The 22,730-nt window shown below is 46.5% G+C and overlaps 1 protein-coding gene across 17 annotated transcripts in view; it reads right to left on the reverse strand.

The window, feature by feature from the left end:
- SRCIN1 (SRC kinase signaling inhibitor 1) overlaps positions 1 to 22,730 on the reverse strand; it is a 262,355-nt gene that overhangs the window by 23,372 nt on the left and 216,253 nt on the right. For all 17 annotated transcript variants that reach the window (XM_053362016.1, XM_053362015.1, XM_053362007.1 and 14 more), the window contains 8 exons: positions 19,939 to 20,031; positions 18,736 to 18,779; positions 17,520 to 17,698; positions 15,078 to 15,253; positions 8,170 to 8,300; positions 3,588 to 3,735; positions 2,652 to 2,961; positions 203 to 461 (listed from right to left, as the gene is read on the reverse strand). In XM_053362016.1, the coding sequence (XP_053217991.1) occupies positions 203 to 461; positions 2,652 to 2,961; positions 3,588 to 3,735; positions 8,170 to 8,300; positions 15,078 to 15,253; positions 17,520 to 17,698; positions 18,736 to 18,779; positions 19,939 to 20,031 (1,340 nt within the window). The remainder of the gene's footprint in view (positions 1 to 202; positions 462 to 2,651; positions 2,962 to 3,587; positions 3,736 to 8,169; positions 8,301 to 15,077; positions 15,254 to 17,519; positions 17,699 to 18,735; positions 18,780 to 19,938; positions 20,032 to 22,730) is intronic.

The following is a 22,730-nucleotide window of genomic DNA, read 5'->3' on the forward strand; positions in this document are numbered from 1 at the left end:
TACGGTACATAAACCTCATCCACAAAGGATTAGAGACTGGGGTGACATCCACAACATACGCTGAAATCAGGTTTATACCACTGTTGACAGCCACTTTAACCCCCAAAGGATCTTGGAAACTGTAGCTGACCCCCCCCATTGCCTTGACTGCTCCTCATCACACTGCACTGTCTGTCTCCCCACCGCTCTGCACCTGCCTTACCTGATCCGCGGCGGCCACTGGGGTCCATTTTGGTTGTGGCCTTCTGTGCATGTTGGGGTTTGGAGGGCTTGTGCTCTGGGGTGGAGGCGGCGCTCCCACTGCCACCGCTGCTGGAGGTCTGCTTGTGCTTGGCCGCAAACTCCAAGTCAGGGATGGCTTTCATAAGCTCAGCTTGGGTCTCTTCCAGGAGGCGGTTAATATCCTTAGCGCTGTACTGAGTCAAGGCTGCTCGCTTTTCCTCCCAGTCTCGCTCGGCAGCCTGTAAAGCAGGGCTGGGTCAACTGATACACTCATTACTCTAGACCAGGGTGGCAGACTAGACCATGGGTAGGCCCAGGGGCGGGATCGGCCCAATTGCCTTCTACATCTGGCCCGCAGACGGTCTGGGAATCGGCATGTTTTTACATGAGTGGAAGGTGTCCTTTTATTTAAAATGCATCTCTGGGTTATTTGTGGGGCATAGGAATTTGTTCATCCCCCCCCAAAAAAAATAGTCCAGCCCAACACATGATCTGAGGGACAGTGGACCTGCCCCCTGCTGAAAAAGTTTGCTGGCCCTTGGACTAGACTCTACATAGCAGCTGAGCATTTGATCTCTCAAGTGGGAAGTGCTTAGGCTTGAGCCTTGAACCTTGAGGATGGAAAAACAGGGAGACTACCACTGAGTGAGGAGCGCTACACCTTTTAGAGAGTCGGAAAGGGGTGAAAAATCCGCCTTCCCCTCTCCTTGCTGTTCAGTGGGTAAGAAGAGGAAGGCTGGACCCAAGCCAAGCTACGGTGCAATCCCTGTCTGCGGAGGTGCTTCTGTTCCCCTGAGCTTGTGGCAGTGAAGTTTCTAACTGATTGACTGAGCTGGCATGGAATGTTCACAGACACTGCACTGTGGCAAGTGAAGTCAGTGAGAAACCCTTCCAGCTTCTCAGCGAACAATGCAGTCCAGAAGGGAAAATGGTTTAAGCTTGGCTGTGATTAAAGTCTCACATAGGTCCTAGGGACAGGGGTAGTTTTGTGAGGCAGGCTGGGCTGGGAAGATGTCTCAGGAGGTAAAGGAGTTATGGGCCAAACATGTATTAGAAAAAACACATGGGCAAATAGCGGCTAGGTGGAGAGGAAGGAGTGTTGAGGAGACTGGGACTCAGGAAAGGAGAGGATAGTGCATGGGTAGGCAAACTAAGGCCCGGGGCCCAATTGCCTTCTAAATCTGGCCCGCGGATGGTCTGGAAATCAGCGTGTTTTTACATGAGTGGAATGTGTCCTTTTATTTAAAATGCATTTCTGGGTTATTTGTGGGGCATAGGAATCCGTTCATTGCTCCCACAAAAAAATATAGTCCGGCCCCCCACAACGTCTGAGGGACAGTGGACCGGCCCCCGGCTGAAAAAGTTTTGCTGATCCCTGGGATAGTGAGAATGGAAGAGGGAAGGGAGATTTGGCTGGTGTGAAACAAAATGACCAGTAGGGCTGGAGCAGGGATGAGAAACCTGCTACCCTCCAGATGATCTTCGACTCCAGCTTCCATCGGCCTCTGCGGGGATGATGGGAGTTGTAGTCCAACAACATTTGGAGGGCCATGTATTCTCCATTCCTAGGTTGGGGGTCTAGCCCTGAAAGAACTTCTATACCTTTAAGAGTTACACAGAAAGGAAATTCTATCCGTTGTGGCCTCTACGATCACTGGAGCATTGTGTTTGTGTAACATAACATTATTTTAACTTTGTGAAAGCAGTTACAGGTTTTCTTTAAACTGCATACATAAATCACTAGGAAGGTAATTCCATCAAATGAGGGGCCACCACCGAGAAGACCCTGTTTCTCCAATTCACAAGAGGAGGATCACAAAGGGAGGGAAGAGAGGTTAAGTGATCGCTGTCAACATTGGTGGTAGACTGCACTTGCTTGGAGCAGAGAGACAGCAAATACCACGGGGCAAAGTTTTCCATCTCAGGCACCAAAATGTTGTAGTATGGCTCTGGATCTTGCCTGAGGAGTAGCTGTTTCCAAAGGCTTTGCATACAAATTCCCTCTCCTGGAGTACTTCCAGACTGTCACATTTTAGCGCTCACCTCTCGCTCCCATTCCATTCCATTATTTTGTTTGTTTTTGTCAACAGCACAGTTAGGGTACACATTGCCTTATCCATTTCACCTGCTCTCCTCCCCTGGAACGTTCTGGTATGTTTCTATGTTATTATACCCACAATGGGTTTTGCCCCACCATTATGAGTCCTTACCAGGTTTGTCCCTCCCATTGTCCCACTAACTCCTAGATGCGGTGCCCCCTTTTAATCACCCCCTCCTGCCCTGAGCAGAAGTGTGCAATATGGAAATGCTGCATTTCTGTGACCTGGGAAGAACAACCGTGTGTTTGATGGGAATCCAGTGTGTGAGCTGCATCCTATTCCTTAAGGACCTTGTTTCTCTTCCACTTTATCATCATAAACTGCTCTCACCTCCATAGACACTGATCTGTCCACGCTCCTCTTGCTGGGGGTCTCGGAGCCTGTCTGGGTCTTGGCAGCAACCATCTCTGAACCCCGGGATGGGTTGCTCCCCTTGGACAAGTGGCTCTGCATTTGGCTCTGCCCGTAGCTGCTCGTGCCCAGGCTGTCCGTGGAAGTGGTCAGGTCGTGGAGATTCATCGGGGGGCTGGTGGGTACCTCGAAATCCAAGCCCCTGCTGAAGTCACTTTCTGGCTCCACTTTCTTTGGAGACTGGCTAAGGAGGTTACTGGACGAGTCCCAGACCCCTTCGTCAACTTGCCTGCCGAGAAAAAGGTCAAAGGTCAGAGTGTGTGGGCGACAGACTCAAAAATGGCTGCCACCTGCAAATATCAGCAAACGCCGCTGCGTCTGTTTGCCTACAAGGGCCGTTCTCTGAAACTGCACGTTAGAGGTGCATGAACAGCAGCATTGATAAAACGATGGCTGAGGAGCCCGGAGGTCAGTGAGGACGAGAGAAGCTGCGGCCGTTTGGAAGAAGCAAATGCGGGTGCAATGGCAATCGGGGCGATGATGGCAGCAGAGCCCTGGCCAGTGGGAGGGGCCTTAGGGATCAGGAGGCGGGGCTTTAAAAAAACACCACACTTACATCCCCCGAAGAATGGGCTGGGGACACCTGAGGTCGTTTTCGCTCGTGAAGCTTAAGCAAGCCCGATCCTGGCCAGTACTTGGAAATCCCATTTAGGAATCCCATGTTTTCTGTTCTGAGCTCCTTGGGAGGAAGCGGAGGGACGCAGGCATGGCAAATAAAAACGCCAGGCGTTTCCAGGTACACCTGCAGGGAACTCTAGCACCTTTGTGGGAGGGGACAGAAGGTTACGTCTTGGCCTATCGGGTCCCAGGAGAAACAAGCAGGGCTTCCGCTCGCTCGGGAAGGGGCTCACTCACTTGCGGACTTGCGTCAGGGTGTCGGTCACTGCCTTGCACCGCTTGAATAGGCCGTCCAGCCGGTGAGGCTCTTCCTTGAGGAACTTCACGGCCTCCACCTCCACGCGGAGGACCACGCGCATTTTGCTCTGCAGGCTGGGGAAATTAGCTGCAATGCCAGGGACGGGCAGAGAGGGAAGGGAGAGGCATGGGGGTCAGAGCAGGCCCGAGGAAGGCTTTCACCTGAGGGTGGGCAGGAGAGGGAGGCACAGAGCCGAGAAGGGAAGCAGGCGGGCGGGTGGGATGGCAAGGCTCAGGTGAGTGAAAAGTGAGGCCTCCTCTGGCCGGTATTGTTACTTGGCCTCAGAGGAGGAATGGTGTTTGCACCCCACTCACTCACTGCGTCAACACCCACCACCACATCTCTCCTCCCTCCCACTCCCAACAGCACAGCCAGTCAAAAGCAAGGTAAGCGGTCGTGTGTGGGGGAGTGTGAAGAAGGGCTGCAAAGCCACAGCTGCTCAGCGCCCTCTGTGGAGATTTGGTATTTTTTCAAAAAAATGTTTTCATGAGAGCTAGCAACTTAAAACATAAATGAAATCTGAAATGTCCTTGATATTTCTCTCCCGCCAGGCATGGCGAAGGGACTGGGGAGTGGGCGAGGAGATGGCGCTGATAGCAAAACCAGCACGGCCTAATGCCTGTCAACAACCGCTGGAAACTCATGCAAAATGTGTCACATCACATGGGGGGGGGCGTCAAGACTGGTCCTCATCAATTGATCTCTGATTCAAACATGAAAGTTATCAGGATATCCCTTCTTTACTGCTTTTACATAGTTCCCTCCGCCCCTGCCCCGGCTTCTGTTGGTTCTGAATGTCAGAAATTTAGTGAATATTGGTAGGCACTAGTAAAAAGAAACATCCAAAATCTCTGTGTTGTGGATCTGCTTTTCCCAAGAGGTTCTTTTTTCTGGAAATAGTGCAAATGAAACTAACATTATGACACTTAATAAAGGGATTCCGTTAGCACTGACGTTTCTTAGTAAATGCCTGTATTTTTTAAAACCTCCTTCTTGGATCTATTGAAGTATTAAGACTTGCCGGAATAGGCTAAGATCTTTTGACATTTTTTGGTATCTGCCATTTTATACTAGCTTTTCACATTTGCCATAATATGATACAGCGTCCTTCCTCTCAGAATATTTGAGAATGCAATTTTATATCCACTTACCTGGAAGTAACCCCCACTGAATTCCATTAATCTTACTTCTGAATAGACATGAATAGGATTGCACTGTAAAGCTCAGGCTTGTTTTGTCCATAGTGAGGATGAGGATCTATCAATTTAGGTTTTCCCCCCCAATCTTAAGTTCAAATCTCTACATTTTCACACATTTGCGATTTTATTTATTTATTTATTTAAATCCTCACGGAATTGCAGATATATGCAGTTATATGCACACTACTTGGATGGCCATCTGTCATGGATGCTTTAGTTGAGATTTCTGCATTGTGGGGGGTTGGACTAGATGACCCTTGGGGTCCCTTCCACCTCTACAGTTCTATGATTCTATATACATTTTTGCACACATTACCTGGCCGGAGAACTGCGTTGGCAAAATTCAGAGGAGCGCACAATACAAAGGATGACTGCATTTCGGGTTAGCGTATTGTTTCGGAAAGCACAGATTTGGTGGGTTCGCCTTTAAATGTGGACTGAATTGAATTGCTCCTCCATCTATAGGTTAAAGCATGGGTCGGCAAACTAAGGCCCGCAGGTTGGATCAGGCCCAGTTGCCTTCTAGATCCGGCCTGCGGATGGTCCGGGAATCTAGGCAGCTGGCATAGCGCATGTGCGCAATGGTTTTTGCAACTCAGCCAGGCTTGGGGGTCAAAAGTGAGGTGGGCGGCTGCTCGAGGCAAGCCCCTTTTCCGTCCGTCGCGCACACACAGCAATATTTTCTTCTGGGGTGAGGGGTGGGGAAGAGGGAAAAGGAGCCACAGTTTGGATTTCCACCATGGAGCTGCCGGCGACTGACCTCAGGAAGGGCAGTTGTGGCGGTAGGGGCTCAGAGGTGCCTCAGGAGTGACACCCGCCGGTGTCTGGCGGTGGTGCTCCCCGCCAGAGGAAGTGAGGAACGCCTGGGCGACTGCACTCCAAAGCAGTTCTATGCTCTGCTGTGGAGGCCGCTCATTATCTACATGGCGCGAGCCATGGAAAGGTAAATAGCCGCCGCCACCTCATCTTCCCTCACGCGGGGAAAAGAAAATTTTTGCTTGAGCGGCACTGGCCTGGCTTAGCGTGGCCAACGGCTTTTCCCTTCACTCACGCATGCGCACATGCTCTCCAGGGCTGACAGGAATGGCGCGCTTACCTCAGCCCCCCACCCCGCCTTACGAGAGAGATAATAACTGTCAACACGTAAAATGCAAAGGAAGCAGTGTGGGTGTATGAGGGAACCCGCCCCCCCCCAAAAAAAATCACATTTGGGCACCGTGGGGGTTGGCCCCAAAAAGGTTTTGCGCCAAAAATGCGGGTCATAATCTTGGCAACATATAGCCCGGCCCCCCACAAGGTCTGAGGGACAATGGACCGGCCCCATGATGAAAAAGTTTGCTGACCCCTGGGTTAAAGCGAAGGAAAAGGAAAGGCGAAGAGCCTCTCTACGTACAAATGGAAGGGGCACAGGAAAATGCAGGAACTGCCACATTCGATCAGCCCGAGTCCTCGGAATGTGCTCAGGCAGCAAGCAGCAGTGCAAACGAGGACACCAGCAGGCAAGCATCACGCAGCGGATCTGCACACACTTCTATGCATGTTCAATTGCCTGTGTGTGTGTAAATGCTAAGGGTGCTCGCTTTGCTAACAAATGAATAAGCAAATGGGGAGTGCACACACGTTGTGCAGAGTTAACTATAAGACTCTTGGGGGGGGAACAGCTCTATGCCACTCTTAAGCTTGCTATCCTAGCCTGGGCCAACACAAATTATTTTAGCTATACTTTTTTATCATACTTGATTGTATTTTCCTTGGGGTTTTTACATTTCCAGGTTGCTTTTTGAATGTATCATTATGAAAAAGCGATCAATACATGTATCATCATTATTAATAAATAACATCAGCGTCAACACAGCTGAGTGGTATGGGAAGACTGAAAAAAGGAGGAAGGATTTGTTTTTATAAGGTTTTTACATCTGAATGCCACTTTTTGAATATATGTCATTATGAAAATGTGGTCAATACATCATCATCATTAGCAGCATCAGCACAATGCAGTGCTATGGAAATAATAATAATAATGGGGGATGAGCTTTTTATTCATGGACACTGTATGAATACAGACCAATTTATCATGTGGCAACTCTCCACTTAATCCCTTTTTCACGCTGATCATGTCTAACCTCCTGCCAAATGGCGAAGAGGAGAATTATAACACTCCCTTGCGCATATAGATTTCCAATCAAGCACAGAAGCACAGCCAAATTCTCTCCACCAGGGGCGGCACATCCCGCTTCGCCCCCTGAGGTATAGCGCAGATGGGGCCTCATGGTCTACCAACAGCTATTGGCTACAGTGGCCTTCCTCGGCTCAGTATCCTCCAGAAGTTCTGGACTACAGCTCCCATCAGCCTCAGCCAGGACTGGCAGAGGCTGATGGGAGTTGTAGTCCAGAATATCAGTGTGGCACCAGATTGGGGAAGGCTAGGCTATGCAATAACTTAAAATGAAGGCTCCATGTTCAGGGGCAGAGCATTGAGTTCAGGGGCTGGCACTAAGCCACAGGGGGTGTCCGCCTCCCTCATGTCCTGCTTGTGGGCTTCGTGGGGCATCTGTCTGGCCACTGTAGGGATTGCTGAGCTCAACAGACCTTTGGTCTCAGCCAGCATCGTGATTCATGGGTTCTGAGGACTAATTATCTTGGAAAGGCCACTGCTTCCTGGCGCTTTTACAGATAGGCTGTTCATAATCCGTGTGACAAATAACACTTAGCTTGCACTGGGAAAATGAAAAATCAACTCTATGCACTCAAGGGAAATCTAGACTGTTTTAAGGCACAGCTTTCTTATTTCTCAACAACCACAACAAAAAGAAACTCGCCTGAAATCCATTTAATTCTGAACCTGAGATTTGGGTTTTGATAGAATTTATACATCGTTTTGGCACAATGGTGGCAGAAGCGAAGATGGAGGAAAAGAGCAGTGTGGAGACGTGTGAAACAGGGGGAAGATAGCTGGAGGAAAAGCCAGTGAGAGGCAGAATATGGAACCACAACATCTTTGTGGGAAATGACCAGAAGGCCAAACAAGAAAGGACCATTTGTTCACCAGCACTCCACACACAGATCAACACAAACCCTGTTCCTAGAACATAAAATCTAGATTTCAGCAGACACACCACCTATCCGTTCCTTAAATTCATCTCTCAGGCAATCATGAGGGCTGGAAACCTCTCTTTTTTAAAAAGATGACAGCATGAATTCTCACATACTTGTGTTCTGTGCCAGATACTACTACACACATTTCCCAGCCTATGGAACAGTACAGGAAAAACTTTATCCCAACCCAATCACAGTGATTTGAGCTCCCCCAGTCCCCTCTCACCTTTCAGTTCGGTCAAGGTATCTCCCAGCTGTTTAAGCACCAGGGATTTCTCCTCTAGCTCTTGCGAGGAGATAATTCGGTGATTGTGCATCAAATCTTTCTGGATCCTCTCCACCGATTTCTCCAGGTCGCTGCAGACACACAAAGACACCAACACAGAAGTCAGAGAGTGAGAAAAGGATGAAGGTAGGGAGAGACAGATCTTTCTCCCAGATTCTCATTTTTCCATTCTGAAATCCAGTTCTCCACATTTAATGCAGCAATTAGCATTTTTTTAAAAAAGCCCATTAAAGTTGTCAGCATTTTAGCAAGAATTTCACCTAATAAAAACATTTCTGTATGCCATTTTCACTGAAGTGCATATTTTTGCAAGTGATTTCTCCAAACGTTTCCACCAACACATTACTCCTAATGCATGCATTTTTGTAAATGTTGTTTGGTTTGAGAACTACACTGCAAGATCCAGAGAAGTACAAATTTTGAAGGATATCTATGTTTCCAATTCTCATACCATTCTGGAAAGCAGAAATTAAGTTGTTTAACCTTTAAATGCAAACTAAATCAATTCTCTCAGTCCCCAGAGGTAGGGCTGGTCTTATTCTTCCTTCTTTCAAAGAACATGGAAGGGGAAGGCAACATAGCACCAGTGAACTGGTTTTAATAAGCTTCAAACTGGAGTAGGAAATATTTTTTCCCCCAGCCCAAGAGCTGCATTCCTCCAGGATCAACCTTCCGTTTCAATATGAGTAGGAAAATGAGAGTACTCCTAAACATTTTTTTAAAGGAAAAAAAGCACTGGATCTCTCCATCCAGGTATGCAGGAGGCATCAAGAACGCATTCCAAACAATCAGAAGCACTAGAGGAAGAGGAAGAGCAGGGCTGGTGAGGGGCGTGACCTGGGAAGAGGGGGTGTGGCCTGGGAAGGGTTTCAAGCGCCAGATAGAGAGGCTCAGAGGGCTGTTTCTGTGTTGTTCATGGGCTACTGTTTAGCTTGTGCTCTATTTTAGCCACTTTGTGGGGTTACTCTCCTAAAAAGCCGGGATATGCACCTATGAAATAAAGAGAACAAATCAACCTGACTACCTCACATCTAGGTAACACTACTTTACTCATTACTGGCCTTCGCCTCCTGTTGCCTCTCCTCCCTCCAGCCAGTTCATATAAACTTTGTTAAGCTAATTATACAATCACATCATGCAGGCTTGTAAACAGCAATTTAACCGATCACTGGCAGCAAGCAAGACTGATTGATGCGTGAGTAGGAATGTCGGGGAATTCCAACGAACATGGAAACGGGAGTGAAATTTGCCAACACTCGCTTATTCGTTCCATGTCAGGAATGAAAATAGATCTAGGTAATACAATCGGCAATGGCTGCTGCTGTTGCTTTCAGCCCACAAACATGCAATTGATTACGTTTCCTCCTGCTGCTCATTTGCATTTTGTTTCCTCTGCAGTGAAATGAACGGGATGGAATATATTGTAATGACAATGCAATATTTTTAAGTTACAATAATTTTGCCACAGTGGGCAGGGTGAGAAATAATGTTGGTTTTGGTGGAAGATGAACTGCAGCAGAATGAAAACAGTGCTGTGTGAGACACATACGGGGCAGAATGGGGGGGGATGCATTCTTACATCCCTATGTGAGAGTACGGCCATAACAGAGTCAGGCATGGGTTTAAGCATTGGACTGTGCCTTGTGTGTGCATGAATGGTCCTTGTGTTACTAGTATGTGTGTGAACATGGATCCATTTATTATAATAATAATAATAATAATAATAATAATAATAATAATAATAATTTATTATTTATATCCCGCCCATCTGGCTGAGTTTCCCCAGCTACTCTGGGCAGCTCCCAATCGAGTGTTAAAAACAATACAGCATTAAATATTAAAAACTTCCCTAAACAGGGCTGCCTTCAGATGTCTTTTAAAGATAGGATAGCTGCTTATTTCCTTCATATCTGAAGGGAGGGCGTTCCACTACCAAGAAGGCCCTCTATCTGGTTCCCTGTAACCTCACTTCTCGCAATGAGGGAACCGCCAGAAGGCCCTCAGTGCTGGATCTCAGTGTCCAGGCTGAACAATGGGGGTGGAGACGTTCCTTCAGGTATACAGGACCGAGGCTGTTTAGGGCTTTAAAGGTCAGCACCAACACTTTGAATTGTGCTCGGAAACGTACTGGGAGCCAATGAAGATCTCTCAGGACCGGTGTTATGTGGTCCCGGCGGCCACTCCCAGTCACCTGTCTAGCTGCCGCATTCTGGATTAATTGCAGTTTCCGGGTCACCTTCAAAGGTAGCCCCATGTAGAGCGCATTGCAGTAGTCCAAGCGGGAGATAACTAGAGCATGCACCACTCTGGTCAGACAGTCTGCGGGCAGGTAGGGTCTTAGCCTGTATACCAGGTGGAGCTGGTAGATAGCTGCCCTGGACACAGAATTAACCTGCGCCTCCATGGACAGTTGTGAGTCCAAAATGACTCCCAGGCTGCGCACCTGGTCCTTCAGGAGCATAGTTACCCCATTCAGGAACAAGGAATCCCCCACACCCACCCGCCCCCTGTCCCCCCAAAGCAGTACTTCTGTCTTGTCAGGATTTAGTACATTTCCCTGCTGCAAAAGAATCACTATGGGGTGGAAAAAGAATTCAGGATAAAAAAATAAAAAAATAAATCAGGAAGCTTACTGAAATAGAAATGGTGAAGTAACAAGCAGTTTCCCCCACCTTCAAACTGACTGGATTAATGTAAATTTGAGTCATGACAAGGAAGGAACATTTTTAGATGCAATAAATGATTGTGCTTTGGAATAGTTAGCCATTGAACTGACTCTTGATTTATCTTAAACCCTGCCCGGAATCTGGTGTGTGAGAAAATTGCCCAGAAAGACTGACCTAGCCATACTTTAAACTTCAAAAGTCAGGATTTCTCCACAAATGAGGGGATTAGCTATAAAGGAGCCGAAAGGTGTAGCTAGGAAGGTCAAATCCCCTCAGCAAGCCTGGAGGTAATTTAAAACCATTACAATACAGGCTCAGATAACATGTACACTGTAGATTAGAAAAAGGCAGCACACTGAAGACCAAAAGGTTACCAGTGTGGTTAAACAGCAAAGTCCAGGAAGCGAGAAAAGGCAAGGCGGCTTCTCGTGCTGTGAAATTCTCAGGTATGCATATGCAGTAATTCTCAGAGAGTTCAGCGGGTCTTATTAGATTCTAGTAAAGATGTTGGAGACGGCAGGCAGCTATATGAAGCCTCTGTAGCAACCTGAACTGCTGAAGACGTCAGAGGAGATATGTACAGTGAAACCTTGTTTGGGGGAAGTGCAGCTAGCTTTTAAATTTTGTTACATCATCTTCAAAAGAAACCTGAGTATCTTACAAGAACAAAAGCAAGTTGTATTAAAAAACCAAAATCATAAATATATCAAAACAATAGAATGAAGCTGTGAACAAAAACAGAAGCATAGAAAACAAGGCACATATATAAAACACAAAAATAATAGCAGATTAAAAGGGGATGGGTGTTCAGAAACAAGCTGCGAGGCTTTCTAAAAAGCCAGATTTTTTTACTTGCCATCTAAAAGCATTTGATGCTGGAGCTAGGCAGGCGTCCCAAGGGAGGGCATTCCACGGGGCTGGTGCCACAACCAAAAAAGGCCCTGCTCCTGATAGATGTCGGCTGCCCTCTAAGTAGTCCAAAGCAACGCCTCAAACGCTGAGCAAAGTGCAAAGGGGGGAGAGACACGAAGAAGAGGTGGTCCTTAAATGAAACTAACCCCGCCACTTCTTGCTTTAAGATAAGAACCAGCAATTTAATTTGGCCCTGGGAATGAACAGCAGACCAAATCAGAGTAGGACAATGTACCGTATATTTAGCCACCCAAATGCAAACAGCCGCTTGACAAGGTACATCTGCTGAAGTTCACCTTCTATAAAACTATTAAAGGTATTGGAGCCTTGCCTTCTTTCTTTTTTACTCTGTCACCCTAAAAGGACAGGGGTAGGAAAGGGGCTGGAGCCCCAACCAGGTGCCAAAGCAAGCCTCATTGAGATGCGAGACCTGGACGCTTGTAAAAAGGCATTCTTAGCCCTCATCACCAAGCTGCAAACAGCAGAGTTCAGGAGGAACATAGGAAGCTAGAACGTTATATTGAATCAGACCACTGGTCCATCTAGCGCAATATTGTCTCCACTGAAGGGCAGTGTCTTTCCAGGTATCATACAGGGAGTCTCTCCTATCCCTACCTGCAGATGCTGGTGACTGAAGCAGGAGCCTTCTGTACACAACACAGATGCTCTACCACAGAGTTATGACCCTTCAATGAAACCTCACCCAACACCAGCCAGATTTCCAGTACTGGATCAGCTGAACAACCCTCTGTCTCCACTGCAAACCAACAGCTATTTTCATCATATCTGGGTTAAGTTCTGATTTGTTCACCCACATGCAGTCCCTTACAACTCCCAGGGTTTCCATTGCAATCCCTAGGTTCTGTTGACATTGTGAGACAAGAGGCTGGGTGACATCAACATATGAATGATGCGCTGGTCCAAATTTATGTGGAAGTTCACTCAGCAGTTTGGTGTGTGATTTAAAGAACCTGGTGGACAATATGGAACCCAGAAGCTCCCCATAAATCAATTATAATGGGGTAAATGAGTAGTGTCCCCCCCAATGTCTTTATGCCACATTGATATCAAATAGATGCATCAAAATATGAAGTTTTAGAACTAATTAACAAGGGACATATTCCTAGTCTCTTTGGTGTATATATAGGTTGTAGCCCACATTTATTCGTGGTCTGTCTTTAGCTTCTTCAACTTAAACAGCACTTCCTTTTTGTGTAATTCTCCCTATAATATATTTATGTTACCATATTTGTTGAATGGCAGCACCATTCTGGCAAGATATGATATGATACTGTTGTCTCATTATCTTCTATATAAAGAATTTACAGTTTGGGATCTAGAATATGTCTGTACACTATGGTGGAATTGCATCTTTCTCTTTGCTAAAAAAAGAAGAAAGTTCTGCAATCCAATTAAAGAAAAAGTCACTCAATTGATCATTTTAATTTTGGTCAATTAATCTAGCTATTACATTTGCACAAATGCAATTGAGAAACCAGGGTGAATTGCAGCAAGGTAATCAAATACGATAAAATCCAGAAAGCATTAATGCAGTCTGATACTATTCATGAATGCAAATGCCTCTCCATCTCTTTAAAACTTTTGCAAATAGCACCTGGGGTGGGGGAGGAACTGGGCTGAGTCCACAGCATGAGGAATTTATTCCTGCATTTGTATGTCTTGACTTTCCTCCCTCAGAGCAAACAGCAGACTGCAGCAGGGTGGGGGGGGGGAGGTGCAGGGGAAGGATTAAACCTTTATTGGTCCTGATCTAGATTGGGTGCACATCTGCTACTGTAAAAGTAATAGACAACTCACTGAGTTCTATGGGACTTAATCCCTAGTAAGTGAGTAAGATTGTAGTCTTAGATGGCTGCACTGAATAATTTGATTTGCTACCCACTTTCCTTTCTCCTTATTTTTCTTACCTCCCCCCACCGCACTACCCCTGCCTTTAAACCATGTTAAATTTCAATAACTATAGGACGCCCGAGTTGTTTTGTGGTGACAGTTGCAACTCTGCGAGGGGTAAACTGCGGTGCCCAGAATTCTTTGAGGAGAAGACTTTACTCCAAATGTGTTTTCAACATATAGTGCGTTGCGCAGCCTAAGCCTTTCAAATCTCTATTCTAATGATTTCATGGGGGCAAACCCAGTTGTATTTCATTTGGGAATTTGGGACTAGTGAGTCTATAGAGAGTGAGATTACATTTCATCCAGGGAAGGTTGCTGAGCAGAATGAGCAATTTGTCACAGACAGCAGGCACACATAGGGACACGTTTTCCCCTGGATGCCCTTCTGCAGGTGTGCACAAACTTTTATTTATTTATCTAAAAGTGTTTCTAAACCACTTTTGTGTTTTTAAAACTCTAAAAGTGGTGTATGCTATTAAATTACATTAATGTCACAGCTAGGTCCGTGGAGTTGTTTCCTCTGACATAGGGAGCTTCCAGACAATGGCTTAACACTCTGAGCAGTTTGTTTAGAGTCACTGGCAATAATTTTCTTTAAAATTCCTAGATTTTCTATGAAAAGGGCAAATTTGGATTACATTGTAGTGGGCAGGGGGATATAGGCCGGGATTGTGCTGACAATGTCATATGCACGCTGCAAAAAAAAAGTGCTTGCGTTAGAAGCACCAATCCCACGATAAACACCTGAGTAGAAGCACCCACACCTACACATGCACATACACAATATATTGTGGGATGTGATACATAAGTAGCAGTCAAGTACAACATTCCTTGTTTTCCTAGAGTGGACATGTGGGAAAATGTTTGGTCCAGCCAGTCGAAAACTTCCTGTTTCCTTCTGGCTGGGGTATACTTCCTTTTGCATGTGACTAGAGGTGGGTGTGTCCTTACCTGTCCAGGTAACAAAAGGGCAAATCAGAGGACACTGGCAAAACAGAGGACACTGGGATTATCCCCATATGAGATGGATCCACATGTATATATTTTGTAACTGTCTGCCTTCAGGGATCCAACTGTAAACTGATGATGTAAGTAAACTTCTTTTATATACTTTAAACAAGATTGTGGCATGTTTATTCTTTGAAGAGGGATATAAGGGAACTTACCAGGAACATAATCGTGAGAGGCTTACACAAGCCTGCAACCAGCTATCTGCTGTGCGTTTAAAAGGGCAATGTAAAACTCTGCTAAGTAAAAGAACTTGCTAGCGCAAGTTAGGAAGGATATTAATAAACAATATTCTCATCTCCTGCCTCCCTGAACCTTCCCACATATATCCCCTTGCAAAACCCTCACTTTAGCTGTTGGGTGATGAGCTCTTCCTCGTTGAGGTAGCGGAGGCGCTCCTCTTCCACCAGGGTGCGCTGGCGCTGCAGGGGATCCTCCTGCTTGCGCATGGTGTCTGTCACTCTCACGCTGATCTCCGTCTCTGTCCGCCTCAGCATCGTCTTCACCGTCTCTTGGTTTTGAAGCTGCAAAGGACAAGCGGGGATGGGGGGGTGGGGGGGAGAGAGAAAATCAAGGTGTTGCAGGAAGACAAGCAGTTGCAGCTTAGAGGAACCATTGAGGCCACGGTGCATCAGAGGCTGGGAAAGAAGAGGATGAAAAGAAAGCTCCTCCAGCCCTTTTGGGAGCACACTTGAAGAGCATCCTGAATAATCAGGTGATTCAGAGCGCAACTAATCTGCCGCTGAAGATAACGGGGCTGCTCTCTGCGACGTGCATCTATTTCCTTTCATGTTTGTGGCTTCACGTCAAGGGCACTTGCTCTGATCCAAGGAAATGAATCTGAGCAAGCAAACAGCAGGTCCTTGCGAGGAGATCTGATGCTCTGCGCCGGCAGAATCCTGGTGTGTAGAAGGGAAAGGGCTTGACACGCGCCTAAACCCATCAGCGTTCCCATAGGACCCCCCCCCCAAAAAAGCTGGCATACTTTTCTCTGTGGGAGCTCTACAATTCTATGATTCTCAGTTGCAGGATACCTGCAGGAAGTTACAGGACATGCACAGATTGGAAATGAAGCAGTGTGCCCTGCCCCAAAACTTTTGCAGGCGCAGACAGGGTTGAAAGTGGGATTGCGGGTAACTGCCCTGATACTGTCATGAGCACAAATAATCATGAATGCACATTAACAAGGACGCCAGGGGAAGCCCATAGATTCTCCCTCCATTACGCTCATAGGATTGCTCTGCCTGCTGTCATATAATACTTAGAAAAAGGAAATATTTGCTAGGGCTAAGCCCTGACAATAATTACACAGAATCGTGAAAACTAATATCTCTGAACATGGGATTTCTGTCTGTCCCAAAGAGCTTGGATTTCTTGCACTTGGATGGATTAACTTATATTTCTCATTCAATAAAAGAACAGGCCAGAAAGATGAAATTATTCTCTCTCTCGTATACCCAAGTTAACCTCTTAATGCGCCCTGGCCTAAGGCACGGCTGCCTTTTGGGTGCAGCACCTAGAAGAGAAGCTCTCAGGGTGCTCTCCCAGAGCCCAGTGGAGCAATGCACTCCGCATGTGACTGACAATGACGGAGGAAGGCAAGGCTCAGAGACCGGACGTGGAATGCTTTCCAAAGTTCAGAAGCGTCTGGGGGAAATGAGGCAGTGTGAGCCATTTGCCTTTCCACCCCTCTGCACCATTCGCCACTTTCCTGCTTCCAACAAGCTGTCACTGTTAATTAGCTCTGGAGCTAAGCAACTCCGAGGAAAAACACTGGCGCCTCCCACGCTTGGGGACGACAAGATCGGATCGCTGGCTCTGGATGCGCAGCTGCCATCTGGCCTTTCGCTTGGTGCCAGATATTCCAAAATAACCCGTCACCGAGAAGGGTTTGTTTTGGTGAGCGCTGCTAATGAGAATAAAAGCCAAATGAAAAGGGAAAAGAGATGGAGGGTGAAAACAGAGCAAGATGGATTGGGCTTGGGTTTGTTTTTCCCCCTTTTTGTTTTCAAGGCAAGCAGCTTGCTTTTCCCTGGACGTCAGAACAAAGTTCGCTGCAAAAGGAAGGCTTGGGAGCAGCCACCGGGGCCACATAACACCGGTCCTAAACGATCTACGCTGGCTCCCAGTACATTTCCAAGCACAATTCAAAGTGTTGGTGCCAACCTTTAAAAAGCCCTAAACGGCCTTGGCCCTGTATGCCTGAAGGAGAGTCTTCACCCCCATTGTTCAGCCCAGACACTGAGGTTCAACTCCAAGGCCCTTCTGGCATTGCCCTCACTATGAGAAGTGAAGTTACAGGGAACCAGGCAGAGGGCCTTCTTGATAGTGGCGCCCACCCTGTGGAATGCCGTCCCATCAGATGTCAAGCAGATAAATAACTATACAACTTTTAGAAGACATCTGAATGTTTGAAGTTTTATTATGCTTTTATATTTGTTGGAAGCTGCCCAGAGTGGATGGGGCAACCCAGTCAGATGGGCAGGGTACAAATAATGAAATTATTATTATTATAAATGTGAAACGTGAGACTTTGCTCTTTATCCCCAACGGAAATGAAGCTTCAGTACCAATGAGAACGTAGAAAGCTGGCTTCTCCAGAATCAGACCAACGATCCATCTAGCGCAGCACTGGCTACCCTACCATAAGGACTAGAAACTTGCCCTTTTTAAAACGAAAGCTGCAATTTCCTCCTGATGCTCCCAATAAAATATATTCCTAACTTTATTTTATTTTTCACTCCCATGGAAAGGCAATGTAGACGCAGCCCTTCTCCAAATCCAGCTCACCTGCAGTTTCTTCAGCTGCTGCAGCTGGTTGCGGAGGTCGCTGGCATTCTGCTGCAGGTCGTGAAGATGCAGCTGCATGTGTAGACGGGTGATGGCAGTGGGCTGCCCAGCCGGTGTCCCAGAAGTGGATGGGGGTGGAGGACCAGGTACAGGTGTCCCAACGTTGCTTCTGCTGGGGGCTGAAAGAAGGACAGCAGGAGAGAGACTCATAACTTGTACAATCCAGAGTAATAGAGACTTGCAGTTGCTTTCAGTCCAGTATTGAACTGGCATTATACTCTAATGCCCAGTGCAAAGCATATGTGGCTTTCACTGTAGAGATGCCAAGACCTGGACCAACATCACTCTACGACCATAGAGAATAATGGGACAAGAGCAACTCTCAATTCTTACCACAAGTTTGAACAGGTGGGGTTATTCTCTATGGTACAATTGTGTTGATCTCACAACTCACCCCATCCCAACTTTTCCTGTTCTTGTCCCTCATTTCTCCTTCCACCCCTATCTTGTGCATGATAATAGCAAGTCTCTCTGGATATGAGATCACATTCTAGTGGTCTGTGTAAAAATGTTTTAAATGAATAAGTAAAATATTGGATGCCTGCATCAATTCAGCGTAGTTTTTCTAGCTTGGCTCCTGGAGCAGGCAGGAGAGGGCGGGTGAAAAGGGGCAGGTGCAACAGTGACACAAAAATCTTAGCAGCTACGTCCTTCCTCAGTACAGCAGAGCTTTCTTAATGGACCTATATCCATGTTGCTTCCAGGAGACATATCTATTCAGCATTCATCCCGATCTGTTTGCACCAAGTTTGCGGGAAGACTATTTGATGTCTGCTGAATACAGGTCATTGACTGATGGATGTTTATTGGCCATCCATTTGTTTGGGCGGAAGCCCTATGTCATCAGGTCAAATAAGTATCATCATACACTTTCCAGTGAATTTTCCATGATTTTCCTTATTGCAAAAAGTCTGCGGTTTGCTTTCTTTTGGGGGTGAACAGGTTTGTTGGGCAAAGGTACCAATTTGGCCAAGTTCAGAGATAACAAAGGGAGTAGGTATCCCAGCACCACCTCTTTCCAGCAGTGGAGCGAATATCAACCCCCTCTATCTGGGGAAGCCCAGCCAGATGGGCGGGGTGTAAATAATAAAATTATTATTATTATTATCTTGTGATAAGGCAGCCTTGGGGACACCAAAGCAAAATGCTCACTTACGTGCTGAAGGAGGTGTCCCTCCGTTAGTCCCTTCTGTCCTCTCACTGCAAGAAAAACAAGGATTAGACACAGAAAAGGAAGACCCACTCTTACTATGATGGGGAGGATGTGAAAAACGACAGGACTACATTGTGCATCTGTTGTAGGGATGAAGAAAGTCTACCGGCTTTGGTTTTCCAAGTTTCTAATGTTTCCAGGCTTAAATTCGATCCTCTACATTTCCACACTAATTCAAATTATTATTATTTAATTTTTTAAAGAAAAAACAGCCTCATAACTATTTGCCACTTTAGTGTGAGCTTCTAATAAATAATTTTTTTGTATGCAGTTTTGACTAATACAAACATTTTTGTAAGCAGTTTCCCTTAATATCATGCCTGCTTGCATGTTATTTTCCATAATGTATGCATTATTGTTCATATTATAGTTCATGTATTGAGTTGAGAAGTGCAAGTTAATTAGTTTCTCATTAAAATGCATGGAATGGTTTTGAAATTTCTGTGAGGCCTTTGTTTGGAGCAAAGAGGACTGTGTAAGTGAAAGGGGAGCTTTTTGGAGCACGTATGAGGAACCTGTGCCGCCGCCACCACCCCAGATGTTGAGAGACTCCAACTCCCAGATATGCCAGCCAGAATGACCAATGATGATGAATTATGGAAGGTGAAGTCCAAGAACATCTGAAGGGCCACAGGTCTCCCATATCAGCTATAGAGTGACCAGGCATAAAGAGTTTTCGCAGGGGTACCCTCCTGGCATTTGGCTCCACAGGGAACTCAGTCTTTGGCTACGGGGGGCAAGGCCTCTGTGTACTAGCTGACAGAGTTATCTCTTAGCATTCATATTTCTATCCCACTCTTCCCAAGCTGGGATCAGAGCGGCATACATGTTTGTTGGATAGCCAATTTGCCATCATGGCAACCCTCTGAGGTAAGTTGGGGGGGGGGAGAGAGGGAGAGAGAGAGAGTCTGGCCTAAGGTCCAGCTAGTGAGTTTCATGGCTGACTAGGAATTTGAGCTTGAGTCCCCCTGCTCAAAGTCCAACACTTTAACCATTATACCACAATGGCTCCCATCTCTGTGGATCTGTATATTTATACCAACCCTCACCAGGGAAATGCCTGATCCACACACTACCCTGCTTCCTCTGTCAATGAAGAAAAAAAGAAAGCATCAAGAACATGCAATATCTGCCCCAGCCTCTTACCTAGGATTTTCTGTGTCGGAGCTTCGCATCAGGGCACTCTGCACCAGTCCTGTGAGGCTGGCAATCTGCTTCTCCATGGCTTCCATGCGGTCCCTTGGTGGGGGGGGGGGGGAAAGGAGGGGAAAGGACCTGGTGAGACATCAGCTTCTTGCCCTCTTTCCTCTCTGCCTAGTTAGTGGAGAACCTTTTTCATCCTCTGAGGCACATGCCAATCATGGGTTAGCCAGAGGCAAAAGTGGACGCAGCAACTCATGTGAATTTTACCTTTGTATGGTAGGCTAATTTTCTCACACTTGCACATCCCTCTCTATTCTCCATCCAGGCAAGAAAGACACATCACCAGAGTTCAAGGACACATTCCAGCCAGGCAAAAACACTCAAGGAGGGTGTAAGGCAAGGTTGGTGGGTGGCGTCGCTGGGAAAGGTATGAGGCCTGGAGAGAGTCTCAAGGGTGATAGCAAGAGGCCTGGAGAGAGTCTCAAGGGTGATAGCAAGAGGCCTGGAGTCCAAATTCTGCTCCCAGCCTTCAGGTTTCCCATCCCTAGCCTAGCACTATGGCAGTATGAGCAAACATGCTAGTTTATAATTATTATCTGTTTTTATAAACTCTTCTATCCTGCCTGTCTCTCAGATTACAATATAAAGAAGTAAAAAACGTTAAATTCACCGCAGCCGAATATATATTAGTAAAGTAACAACAAAATGCCAGGAAAACCATTGGAAAGTCTGCATTAAAAAGAAAGCAGCACCTGAGCAAACTCAATTTATCATCCTCCATAATGCCCCCCGGAAGAGAGGCGTCTTCACAATTCAGTGAAAACCGAGGAGCAACGGAGCAAAACAATGGAGCTTCCCAAGGACATGTGAGAAATGTAAGAACATTAAGAGCAGCCCTGCTGAAATCCATCCAGTTCAGCATCCTGTTTTTGACAGCAACCCAGCCAGGTGCTTTTGGGAAGCCCATACCCAGGGTAAATAGGACATAGCATCAAGGGTGTTCTGTAAATCTGCTTTCCTTGGATGGAAGCCTGGCTTCCAGCAAGCCTCCATTGAAAAGGCTGCTGTGGAGAACAGGAAAGAAGCCATTTCTGAGGCGGGGGGGGGGGAATCCTCAATTCTGGAAGAGAATCAAACGCCAACCCCCAACCTGTTGACGTGAGTGGTTGTTGTATTGAGGTCAGCACAACTTGGCCAAGATAAGGCAGCCAGTCCTTTTCTTTTCGGGGGCCATAGCTCTTGAAAAAGAGGTAGGACAGGTGTGGGGAATCTCTGCCCTCCAAATGTTGTTGAACTACAGCTCCCATAATCCTTAGGCACTGAGTGAGCTGTATTTCAGAAATATCTGGAGGGACACACGTTCCTCATACCTAAGATAAGACTTACCTCATAAAGGTGAAAGACACCCCCCCATAAAACAGGTTTATTTGCACCAAATCTGGTGGAAAATGCAGTTTGTTTGGATTTATTTTGGCTACTCTCTCCCTCAAAATGTGTATCCCAGAGGCATTCCTCCGTCAGCATTCCTTGAAGGTTCTGTACTGAGGAGAAATTTATCTCACACACACTTTCTGGTACATTAATTTCTGACAGGTCTGTGCTTGCCATTCCTTTGACCTCTCTCCTGCTCGGCTTTCACTCTCCCCCACCATCCATCTCCCCCCAACCCGCCCTCGCTTGCTGATTCTAATCATTTCTTCCTTTCTATCTTTTGGTTATCCTAATGAGCTCTGTTCCTACCATTCCCCCTGACAACTCTATTGACAACTCAGGAACCATCCTTGCTGTAGAGATTTAGACACGGGGAGATTGAACATCAGATAAGGTACGATTTTCTTTTGCTAATCTAATTTGCCTGAAGACAACTTCTGCCTGCCCCCAAAAAAGAGAACGGGAGGAGGAAGACAGCAGCAAGTTCCAAAGGGTGGGAGAGAAAGGGGATGGATGGAGAGCTAGGGTGGCAGGGAATACACATGACCATTCCAACTATTTGGGATGAAAGCAGCTGGTTCCCCAGCCCTACTGAGATATTGCTTTTCTGCAGTCAGGTGGAAGTGGGATTAAAATGGCAGCCACGAAGCGCGTAATACAATGCTATTTTATCCAGCAATGCCTTTCTCCATGGCTAGCTAAGATTCTTTTATAGCATTTACCCAGAAGACAGTCTCATTCAACAAAGGCCCCTTCTAAAGTTTCCTGTTTGCAGGTTCTGTTCATTATACTTATTGTGATTGGGAGATCAGTGATTGATTGCCCCTTAATTGCCCCATGAGCAGCAGGGGTACCTTCAGGGCGTAACTCTGGGGCAGATGTCCAGGGCCCCCACTCAACAGAATGAACAAGAGGGTCCCTAAATGCAGCAGGGCTGCCTTACAACCACTGTCCCTGCTGCACCATTAAAACCATTAACCCAGTTACCTGAATATACCACTGGCAGGCAATGAACTAAAAAGCAGACATTTGGGGGAGGGATGGCTAGAGAAGGTGAACACTTGAGGGGAGAAAGGAGAGGGGGCAAACTGAAGAAAGGAAGGATCAATGAGAAAGAAAGACTGGAAAAAGCAGTTACACAGGGCCTAGAGTCAGGAGGATTGTGTGCGGTTGTCAGGAAAGAAGAAGAAAGGCAATTTTTGGAATCTGGGTAGAAAAACAAGGCAGGGAATCACGGAGGTCAAATAAGTAGGTGTACCGCTGTGCATGCAGTAAATCCAACGTAACTTGTCAAAACCTCTCAGGACAATAGCAATTTTGCACAGTGCCAAAATCTGCTCCAAAGCAGCAGGCTCTGCATTTGA

This window comes from Podarcis raffonei, chromosome 13 (assembly GCF_027172205.1).
Source record: "Podarcis raffonei isolate rPodRaf1 chromosome 13, rPodRaf1.pri, whole genome shotgun sequence".
Lineage (NCBI taxonomy): Eukaryota > Metazoa > Chordata > Lepidosauria > Squamata > Lacertidae > Podarcis > Podarcis raffonei.